At 47.1% G+C, this 12022-nt stretch overlaps 1 protein-coding gene across 1 annotated transcript in view; it reads right to left on the bottom strand.

Annotated features, from left to right (window-relative positions):
• The window catches only part of bmp1a (bone morphogenetic protein 1a), a 43916-nt gene that overhangs the window by 13031 nt on the left and 18863 nt on the right, over window positions 1-12022 (bottom strand). Inside the window, exons 3-6 of the mRNA XM_083643883.1 lie at window positions 10163-10291; window positions 9132-9249; window positions 7562-7740; window positions 5836-6048 (exon numbers count right to left, since the gene is read on the bottom strand). Coding sequence (XP_083500009.1) covers window positions 5836-6048; window positions 7562-7740; window positions 9132-9249; window positions 10163-10291 — 639 coding nt within the window. The remainder of the gene's footprint in view (window positions 1-5835; window positions 6049-7561; window positions 7741-9131; window positions 9250-10162; window positions 10292-12022) is intronic.

A 12022-nucleotide genomic window follows, 5' to 3' on the forward strand; every position in this document is an offset into this window, starting at 1 on the left:
AGCTGCACCTGCTGGTGACCTGAGGATGAGCAAGCAAACCCACACCATGATATTAGAGTCTTATCATTAGTGACATTAACCAAACTCATTGTGCTATAATAAAGCTATGATTTCTCCACATTCATATTCTTTTTTTTGTGATCAAATATTTTTTTTATTTTCTTTCAGGGGAGCAAGATATTGACATCAATTATACAAGTATATACAGATACATGTATGTGCATGAAGACACTCAGGCACATTATGCAAGTTTAAACTAGCTCTCCCCACATATCCTCCCGTGGCAACCCCCCCACCCCCTCGATCTCCTGAGATATTCATCTGTTAGCCTGTCACAAAAACACAGATCAACAAATGTATACGGACTGTTACAAAAGTAGCACATTTTCATATCATAGGTTGTTAAAAAAATATATTAACAAGCAAAAGCAAACAAACGCCTCACCCTCTCATCTCTTTTACCACATTCATATTCTATTCATATATAAACCAAACACACTTAACAATGCAATGTGAATTGTGAATTGCTGTGATCTGTGTACGCCTGACCTGTTTTATGTGTAATAGTGTCTGACTTCCTGTGTTTTTTAGTGGTTAAACGAAAAACTAATTTTGGGCCTTGGTTGGACAATAAGGTTGTATTGTTGATTTCCACTTGACTTGACCCATCATTCATTAAATGCCATTTTCTAATCATGCAAATTAGGATAGTACTGCCATTTGAGCATATACAAGTATGCATCATGTGCACTGCAGCAATCTTCTTGTCTCATTCACTTGTGTTTCTTTGCTCCACCTCCACCCAACCTCAACAATGTGAAAGTTTCATATGGCATCAGTGTGTGAAGGATGCCATGATTTCAGAGTCCTGCAGCAGACTTTCAAAAGGCTACGCCAAAGCTTCATCTAAATGATTTCAATGTCGTGTTTCATAACGTTTACAGCGATTCGCCTCAAACCTACTCTCCGGCTCCGCTGCCTGAAATTCAATAGATGGGACAGCTGCATTCGCTGGTCACCTCTCATGGGTGACAACAAAGAGCCTGAGAGCCGCTCTCTGCAAAATACTGGGATGAAATCAAAGCAGATCACATGAGCTTTGAAGATGGAGATGTGAACAACAGTCACATGCATTAACAGAACTGTAACCCCAAAATGACAAGTATGACTTCTAAAAGCCTCCAGTCAGACAGGCATTTAGCTCAAAACACAAGTACAGAACCGTTCAGTCCAGAAAGAACATTTTCTCACTGCTGTCTCACGTGACACTTTGCTAGTTTATCATCTCCTTTTTTCTTCTTCAGCCAATGGCCCACCTCCCTGGCCATTCCCATGGTGACATGCCTATCAACGCCAGGCGTGTGCAACAGAGTAGCCTCAGCTAACAGTTTAGACCCTGCCTGCCTGTCTGTCTGCCTGTCTGTCTGTCTGTCTGTCTGCCTGTCTGTCTGCCTGTCTGCCTGCCTGCCTGTCTGCCTGCCTGTCTGTCTGTCTGTCTGTCTGTCTGTCTGCCTGCCTGTCTGTCTGTCTGTGAGCTTCCAGGAGCCCGCTATGCTGGCTGCCGGTGAACAACGCCACTCCAGCCGGTGTCAGCCCAAACAAAGGCCACACTGGCAGGTCTCTATTTGGGTTGGCACCGCTCCACGCACCCGGCCTGAAGAATGCCTGTAGAGCAGGGGGCGGCGTAAAGCCGAGGGTCGGGTAACACACCCCGGACAAAAAGCACAGGGATCAGCCTCGCTCGGCCCCCGGGAGACACCTCAAAACATGAGGACAAGCCATGAAATCTTCACAACAACGCCCGCAGCAAAGGCCCCCCCGCCCGCAGCAAAGGCCCCCCGGCTTCCCACGGTGATTTACAGTAAAAACACAGCAGAAACACACTGGCCCACAAAGAAAGAAGACATTTGCTACAGGTAGATCAGCCAATCAGGCGCTCAGGGGGGGAAAGTGCTCGGACTGACTTGTGTAAGGCTAACAGGAGCCCCTTGTCTCCTAATACGGTTCTCTGAAACATTGCAGCCATTCGTCTCTCGTGTCTAAACAGTCGTATTGATCGCGGGGAGGAACCGAGTTCCACGAAGTAGGATGGCAACTACTGAGCTGGAGAAAAAACAGGACCAGGGGCGGATTAACCGCCGTAAATATAGTGCCGTGCTGGGCGTTCCACGGGTACGGCAGGCTGCGGCGCATAGCGCATAATTCACAACATCGGGAGGTTGAGTCCAATCCTTGACCTGGGTTTCGTCAGGTCACACAATAATTCCTGTAGACTTGAAGGCCCACTGAACTAGTCTGTATGAAGTTAATGTTTGCAGCTTAATGTTGCAGATTGGACATTTGCTCTCATACATGATGTGATGCTGATCTATGCCACAAGTCATCCCATATCTCTCCCTCCCCTGAGTTTCCTGGCATCCTGTACTATACAGTAAAAAGAAAGGGGGGGGGGGGGGGGGGGGAATCCAACCATGTCGTATTTGAGTTACATTCTGTGTGGGGTGCATTCTTGACATACAGCTTGGATACCTAGAGCCAGACAGCCATTTCTGCACGTTGGCCTACACCCAGCCAGCCAGGGGCAACCTTTTTACACACATTCCCTCTCTGCTTCCCACAATCTGGGAGCCACAAGTGCATGGCAGTTGGTTTGGGAAGAGGCCCATACATTGAGAGAGTAACAGGGCATGGAGGAACACTATGAGGAAAAAATAAAATATAAAAAGACGAGTGGCAAAGAGGTATAAGAACAAAAGGCCAGCCAACAGCTGGTTCTCATATCAGAATGAGGTGGTAATGGTCACGGTCTGGGCTCACTCCTCCTTGGCTTAGACTGGCGTGTGTGCCCAGGGCTCACGTTACGTTACACCCACTCTAGCTTACTGAGGGGCTGTCAAATCCATTCTGGCTGAAGCCAGGTAGAACACTGCATAGTTGGAATAACCCGTCCCTGCAGCTGTCCAAAAGGTCCCCCCCCCCCCCCACTTCTGTTTACCCAAGAGCCAGGGGTCAACGCGCTCATGGCAGCAGGAGGAGATAACCACAATATTCATGACTTCATAATGTGAGGTTTGGTGTCACGTTGCCTTGACTGATTGTCACACAAAAGAATTTAATATACGTGGAATTAAGTTGTCAAGAAGCCGCATTGCAGTGATGCCTTTACGCAATTACAATGATGACTCAGAAGCTGTGACTGAGTCAACTCACCCAAATAAATCTATTCTGGCTTCGCCGTCATCCAGCTGGTAAAAAGGCACTTCAAATAAACCACATCCTACAAAATGACTGGTTGAGTCCAGACTGACAAATGTTTCTCACAAGGCCTTTTCTGGTCCAAGCCTCCCCGTCTGACACGGTGACGGCCCTGTCTAGTGGTCCGAGCCTCCGTCTGACGCGGTGACGTGACGGCCCTGTCTACTGACAGTGCAACATCTGGAAAGGCTTCCTTCCTGCTGCATCAAACAGGGGGGGAAGCGTTGAGGTCAGCGAGCACACAGGGACACCCTGACACACTGAAGTGTCATTAAGACGATACATCATCAGCAGCTCTGCTTTTCAAAGGCTAGTAGGAAGAGCGTTTGGGACTGGGAGAGTTTGAACGGAACAGCTTTCCAGTATCCAACACATTTACAGTAATACCTTGCTCTGCGCTGTCTCCAACAGTCTCTAGTTGCTTAGGCATGTTTATCAGTTCTTTGTTTTCGGTCCACTCTCCAAAACCATTTGAATGGGTTTCAGGGTCATTTTCTGACACTAGACTCCCAAGGATTAGGAATTAGGTAGAAGCTTTCAGTCAGACGTAAAGGATACTACATACATTAAAGGGATAGTTCACATTTTTTAAAGTCTAGCCCTATTTGCTACTTGCCAAGGATGATGTTGATTGGTAAGAGTTCATTCTCAGCACCATCCGTGCTGTTCCTCATAGCAGCTCTGGGAAGTTGGGCAAAAAACGAATGCCAGGTCAATGGGGTCACGCCCCAGTATGTACAAGCTGACTGAAGGTCACTGAAATGTACTTTGTGTGCACTGTGTGTGTGTGTGTGTGTGCACTGTGGGTGACATTTCAGTGGGCCTCAGTCAGCTTGTACAGGAGCGTGACCCCAGCGTGACCTCGCATTCGTTTCCCCCCCCAACTTTCCAGAGCTACCATTAGAAACAGCATGGATTGTGCTGGGAAAGATCTCTACCAACCACCATCCTCATTTGTAAGTAGCAAATAGGGCTAGACTTAAAAAAAAAACTATCCCTTTAAAGTTTGCAACACTCCATTCCTTAACCCATGTAGGTGATTATTAGGGGTTGACCTAATTTGTGCTTGGAGTGGACTAGGCTTAGACTTAGCCTAGCATGATATGTATTATAACACCTGGGTGCTATGAGGCAGTACAGACACCTAAGAAATAAATCTATGCGCGCCTACACACGTCTGGGATGTCAGATCATGCTGCTAACGACCAAAGCCTCTTCAAAGGCCTTTCGGAGCATAATGAGGCGGTTTGCGGTATTGCAACGTTTACAAGCAGCTTCACAGACCTATGAAAGTGGCAGGCAGAAATGCTGCAGTGATGAAGCAGAGCTACTGTTGCTGCTGGGCTAGCTCAGCCCCAGGATGGATGTGCTGCGTTACTGGGGGCTCTCGCTGCTAAACCAGCAGGAGCCAAGCAGAGGTGTGCTTAACTGGAACAGGCTGTGGGTCGGAGGAGCTAGTCCATCACAGACGCGCACTTTCAACTATGCCTTCCAAAACAAGTCAGTCCAGCTAGAAAGGACTTTTGGCTTTCACTTACATCTCTAAATCAATATGCACAAATCGCTCAACAACAGCAATTGAAAAAGATTACATTTTTGGGCATTTTGCCTTTATTAGATGAAAGTGTAGAGAGAAGGGTAAGATTGCGAGAGAGAGAGAGAGAGAGGGGGATGACATGCGGTCCTGGGCCTGCAGATGCCCCCCTGAAAAGATGGTCTTTTAGAGATGATACATCTTATTCCCGGGCAAACGAGACCCCAACGTGAAAACATTGATTCCGGCTCGTGTTTCTACCTTCATAGTGCAAATCCTACAAAAGGCACAACAATAGTGCAAATACTGCAAAAGATACAGGCTCTGCTGGCAGGACGGGCAAAGCTCAGAAAGCAACAACTCAGCCGGAATTTAAATGGGCAGATATGTGATCGCCCCGATCGCCCTCTCTGGGGCCTAAACGGGAAAGCTAAATGGAACCGGATACATCAAATTTCATGACATGTTACTTCAGGCACCTCAGTGTATTGTTTTTTGCCCCCCCCCCCCCCCCTGTAACCCCAACGCGGCGTCAGGCCATTTTACTCTTGTCCGAATATTAGACAGTGATCAGTGATCCTCCAGTCTCTCGAAGAAGCAGTCTCTCTATAAGCACTACACATTGTTCAGTCAAAAGGCCCCAGGCAAAAAGACAATTGCCTAAGAGTAGGAAGGGACTAAGGGAGACATATTTTCAAAGGTGAGGTACTGATCTGTTCACAAGTTGCATCAATGTGATTTCATAAAAAATAAAAAGCTCTATCTCTGTGCACCTAAAGTCAAACCGTGTGAGGATGAAATCCAGATCCAAGACAGACATTCCGGTGCCAGTGGGCCTTTTGCAAAAACACGAGTACTTGATCTCCGCAAGCTACATACAGGCTTTAGCTTTCCAGTGATTTAATAGATGGGGAGAATTCTACATGTATTTCATCATGTGTGTGTTTTTTTTTCTTCTCAAGCTTTGGGAAATCAAAGCAGCATTATATATACACACACAGCCAGTCCATTACAGATGTATGTAGTCATAAAACACAAGAGGAAACTGCAGGCTGGGAGACGGCTCCATCTGACCTGAACTAAGCTGAGTTTTCGTGAGTCTGGGGTGTGTGGACTCACTGGACTGTGGAGTGGAACTTGGCATGGCTCATACCTGGAGAATGTATTCCTGGCATAGTGCATGATACTGTCGAAGTCATAGACTTCTCCCAGAGAGTCCACCTCCCCCGGCTCCATCTTCAAGAAGTTATACTCCTGTCCTGTGGAAGGGAAAGAGGGGAAAAACAGCGGGAACAAGTCTGAAATATGAAGCTGAGTCATACTGCGCGGCCCCATATGTGTGTCAAGAGGTGAGCGGTTACAGTTCCACCCAGTCAGAAAAATTTACCATACAATGAGGCTACAGATACAGACAGGCCACCTGCATATTTGATGGTTTTTTGCTATTTTGCTTGTAGCACTTTGGTTAAGTGTTGTTGTCGTTTTTCAATGTGTTTTATAAATACTGTAAATCCGGATCGGATTTGGATATTTCTAAGGTGCGCCCAACTTCCTAGTAATGCCACCAGTCTCTCTTTATGCATTTTAGCATTACAACATTTTTAATTACCTCCGCGACGGAGTTGGCAGGGAGGTCATGTTTTCGCCCCCTGTTTGTCTATTAACGGATTTGCACAAAACTTTGTAGAAAAGTAGGTCATGGGTCAACGTAGAACTGATTAAATTTCCACGGCCACTGGCCAAAAGGGCCATGGCCGTGCCCAATCCCAAAAAGACGCCTAACTTCCAAATTCACATAACCCCGCAAAACTTTGTAGAAAGGTTGGCGGAGGTATACACACTAAAGTGCACTCTAGTTATTACTATTTTACCGTCTGTTGACAGCAGATACAGTCAAATATTCCAAAAGCTAGAATAGATAGTATAATGACAAGCTCATAACTCGGTAGAGTCCATACCCTCCGCCAACCTTTCTACAAAGTTTTGTGTGTTGAATTAATTTGGAATTTAGGCAACCTTTTTGTGATTGGCCACGGCCATTGTCACGCCCCTTTCGGGCAGCGGGCGTGGAAAGTTAATCCGTTCTAAGTTGGGCCCATGACTAGTCTCACGTGGTCAGACCCAACGTCTCAACGTCAGCACGCTTCCAGCGATGGAGGGTCTGAGTCACATGTCGTAGGAATTCCTACGGTAAAATCTGATTGGCTGGGCTGTAACGGAAGTCCGCCCCTCTGCATGCAATGGTGCAACGTTCAAAATGTACCGCCCCACGAGTTGCGTCGCGAAAATAAGGAGGTCCGTGGGTGGTTAATTCAAATGTCTGTCTCGCATTTTGTTTTGCTCTCAGGGGGGGCGGGTCTTAACCACTTGTCAAGAGTTGTGTCCCAGACGTCTGGCTACTGCGAGACGAGCCCATGACCTACTTTTCTCCAAAGCTTCGTGCAAAACCCTTCATAACTTTCTGAGATACCCTGCGGAAAAACAGACAGACTGACAAACAAACAGGGGTGAAAAACATGACCTCTCATGAACTCTGTTGGCGGAGGTAAATATAAAATAGAGGGTTATGTGGTTCACCAGATGCCCACAGACTTGGTTTAAATGGGAATCTAAAATTGGGAATGAATCCATGCCCCACTGCTGTGTTTTTCCCCTTGTTCCCCCCCCAACCACCACCCCATTTTAGCCCCGACTGTCAGTGTGTACCTGTGCGTGACTTTAATGAGTCGACCTCACATGCTCCGAGGCCGGCAGCAGCAGCAGCGCTCCTACCTGGTTGAATGTTGTCCCTGATGATGCTGACGTGTTCGTCGCGATCGGGCCGCGTGTGTTCGTGCCAGAAGCCGATCACGTGACCCAACTCGTGCACCACGATGCCAAACTTGTCACAGTTTTTCCCAATGGATATGGCCTGGGGGCCTCCTCCCCTGCGCCCCACGTAGGAACAGCACCTACAACACACACACAGAGGCACGGTTAACGGGGGCCCAAAAAACAGTGTCTGTTAGCTTTAGATGTCGTGTTTTACTAAGTGAAAAAAAAATAGTTTACTACATGTATTAAGCGAGTGGAAACCACAGAGGGAGGCCAAACGAGCCCCGTCCCCTGGGGAGTGGAGGAAGGAATGTCTGCTTAGGCTCTCTAGCACGCAGGCAGTGTCTATATAGGCTTCTTTACATCAACAGCACACCCAGTATGTATGTATGTAATGGGCGCTCGTAACGGAAACAACATTATCTCAACAACCTCTGTAGTGTTTAGCAGGTGAGCAGTTATGAGGTGACCTGTCATCCGCGCACACAGCGCTAACATTCATTCACGTGTTTCGCCCGATGCAAATGCTAGAGAGTGACGGTGGAGGCTCTGCGTCTCCGCGTGGCATGATGAAAGGCTCAGTGTGGGTGTCTGGAGGACAGGGTGCAACACATCGCGGCCCTGTGGGCCAGCCGGCCTCTCTCTAATTACCGTGAGCCCAGCCAGCGTCTCCTGAGACACGCCTTGAACTTTGCACAGGACAGATGGGGGCCTGCTCAATATGCAGCCCAGTCAAGCCTGCCCGCTGCCAACCGCTGCCCCGGCTGCGTGGAGAATGTCATCCCTGTTGCTCCAGAGGCCAGTTAACCAGGCTAAAAACGGCTGTCAACAGTTGGCTGGGAAAAGTTCCTTTTTTTTTTAATGCGCTGCTGCTGCATCCACTTTCTGGTTTGCCGCTTGCTGGCTCGTTCGGCCGTACAAATGAGTGTGAGAGCGTGTAAACTGTGTGTAATGCTGTAATAGCTCTGACTGTGCCATGTCTGAATTTGAGCGAGGTTACAACACGTCTGTCTGTCTGGCTGGGAACATTTTGAGTTTCACATGTCCACTGGGAAACTCGCTTAACACCTCTCGCACTTCAAAACAGGTTGTCAAATAGTCGCTTAGCAACAACAACAAAAAGAACCACCACCACCACAGCATCTGTGTTAAAAAAGAGATGGCTGGTGGATGGACGCCCAGCCTAACTTTTCCAGTGGACTGGGGGAAGACAGGATTATGGAGAAGCTGTGGAAGTGTCTCTCTCCCCTGGGTGCTATTCTGTACACCATGTGTGACAAGTGTTCAGTGAAGGATGTAGTGCGATGACACAGACACAGGAAACACTTTCTCAGCACTGGTAGGGGACAGGAAACACTTTCTCCGGACAGAACGGAGAACAAAGAGGACGAACAATCATGAAGGCCTGCTGAGCGGGACGCAAGGAAAAGTACTTAAGCGGTAAGTCATTAGTGGGATAGAGAAGGTTCGACGGAGGCTGACCAACTCCGCTTCCTGCCTGAGGGAGCTGCGAACCCCACTGACTCACCCACATGGTCGGTAGGTGAAGACAATGTAGCTCTCTTCCTGTGTCCTCTCGATGAAGGTCACACAGGTGTGCTTCTCCCAGTGGCGCATAGCCTGGCGGAATATCGCCCGCTGGCTGCCTGAATAGAATGACAGGATGGAAGGGTGAGCGCAGTGAAGCTGACAAATACTCATGCACGCACGCACGCACACACACACACACACACACACACACACACACACACACACACACACACACACACACACACACACACACACACACACACACACAACAAAGGAGATGAAAAGAAAAGCTGACAGCTGGCAAGTGGCAACAGCCTTCAGACAGAAATGTACTGGAATTAAAGTCATAATGAAATGAAAAATTACTTTTTCACCTTCCTAGCTAATCCTCCATATCACAACATACACCTTGGTAAATGCCACAAAAAAAAAAAAAAAAAAAAATTTTACATTTGAATCCCACTACTGTTTACTTTCTGGAGAATCTGGCATTCCAACCAATACCATCACAGATTTTCTTTTTAACAATCCCACTGTACCCCTCATCATCATCGTCATATAAAAGGGAGTAAGTGGGCTCTGTTTGTTTCCATTTTTGTCCCACATTGTGATGTCACTGATGATGTCACGATGACATCATCACTGATGATGTCACAAATTCACAATGTCTATGACATCATCAGTGATGTCACTCGAGCAATTGATGATGTCATCATCAGTGAGCGATGTGCGAAGTTGAGCAATTGTGCGCTGTGCATGCCAATAGAGCCTAGGAATCGAGCGAGCGTAGTGTGTGAGATTTCTAGTCATATAAAACATACAACTTTATAACGTTCACAAAGGTGCATTTTTGGCTGGAATGCACTCATTTTGAAGGAATATGTGAGAGCTAAGGAATATACAAAAACTTTTCAGTTTGCAATGGGCTTCACTGTACTTACTGTATGTACATACCAACAGATTATTTGCAGAATAACTGCACAGTGTGATTTTCCTCAGCAAGTGGATTATTAAATCAGCGTTACTTACCACTGAAATTACCACTGATGACATATGGAATAACACCTTCAGGCCAAACCCGCTCAGGTCTGGAGGTGGCAGCCCTTTTCCTGCGGTGTGCACCTTGTCGGTTTTGGCTACGCCGTTGGGTTGAAGATCCTGTCGTTCACAACAGGCAGACAAAAAGTCAATGAGTCACTGATGAACAAAAATCTCAAAACATGACAAAATAGAGAACAATATCAACCATGTTTTGTGTCTGATTGAGCAAATGTCACATTGAGTAATGTCTCCCTCAAGACAGTCATTTGCTCCAGTGACATTGTAATTCCCATTTTGCGCTCAAACATACATAAATGCAGAACAACCTTTTCAAGGACAAATTATTTCAAAATGATGGGCCCAGAATTGACAGACACATACACAAGTTTCACAAGTCATCTAATGCTAATTTGTTTCCAGTCATGCTTCCACATCGGAATGAATCATTATCACTTAACATAAACTCAAAGCAATCTTGAAATCCTCAGCCTTTCTTAAGTGTTCTCAAGAAATTAGAGCATAATCAAATGCCGCTTTGCTGAAGACCATGTATTTCTTCTCGCTGATAATGTTAACCAGGACAATAATAAAGTGCAGCATCACACAATGCATAATTAATTACTTCAACACTGAGCACACGCATTCATTCATGATTTTCTCCTGGTTGTTTATCATACTTGACGAAAGCTTGTGCCACCGCAGGCTGTGTGTGTGTGTGTCACAGAGAGGAGGGGGAGATGCGGTTACCTAGGCGACCAGTAATGACAGCGCAGCGTGGAGAGTGATACCAAAGACGATGGGATTCAAGCAAGACGGCCCAATTTCAATTCAGTTCCTGTCATTTTGTCACGTGGGTTTTGCCCATGGTTTTCCACGGACACGCCCACTTAGGAGACTTTCGGCAGGTCTGAGTCAATGGTTGACCACGCCCATTAGGAGACTTGCTGCAGCTACCATTTGTTTAGTCTCGCTGGCCAGCCTCCTCTCCCTTCCGTCCGAGGAGTCTGGCGCCGCAGGTCTCCATAACTGGGATAAACCCTCCCCTGCTCTACTCTGCTCTCCCATTGGAGGCGTCGGTTTCAGACGCTGGCCGGATTTCCGCTCCCCGCTTAAGAAGCTCTGTCATTGGCTCCGACCATGTCAATCAGAGTGGCTTCCGCTCCCTCCTCCCTGTGTGTTGCTGTAAATAGTCCCCTGCCGCCTCAGGGAAAACAACAACGCTAACTAGTTAGCAAGTTAACGGCAGAAACCTACACGCTAGCTCGTTGCTACACGCTGAAAACGGCAAGTTGGATTGTTTGAAACTACTTTCCAAGGGCACTCCCGCTAAGCGCCGCCCATCGCAATCCCACTATGGAGACTTGCGGCGCCAGACTCCTCGGACGGAAGGGAGAGGAGGCTGGCCAGCGAGACTACCATTTGTTAGAATTGGCAAAAAAAACAAGGCTGACCTGAGCCCGTTCTGTCTAAGCCCAGCCCATTGGCTACATTTATGGTTCCGAGCACGGTTTAAACCCAAAAGTTTCTTCTTGGCTAAATTGGCACTCTCAGTCTCTCTCTCTCTGTGGCAGTCTCTCTCTCTCTCTCTCTGTCTCTAATTGACACACAGAATTAGTTTGACATAAATCTGATCATAATTACGCACAGAAGAATCCATGGTTAATCAACGCCCCTGCGTGTGCACAGTTGCGCGCAGCACCAGAGGAGAGGAGGGGAGGAGAGGCACGCCGCTGCTGAGATGTGAATACAGTGATTGATACATAAGATTTAAGGTTACAATGTTATAATACATGACATTCTGATTACCACAAAATAGCTTACTCCTCCACCCTAATTATATATATATAT

This window comes from Poromitra crassiceps (genome assembly GCF_964638095.1).
Source record: "Poromitra crassiceps genome assembly, chromosome: 10".
Lineage (NCBI taxonomy): Eukaryota > Metazoa > Chordata > Actinopteri > Beryciformes > Melamphaidae > Poromitra > Poromitra crassiceps.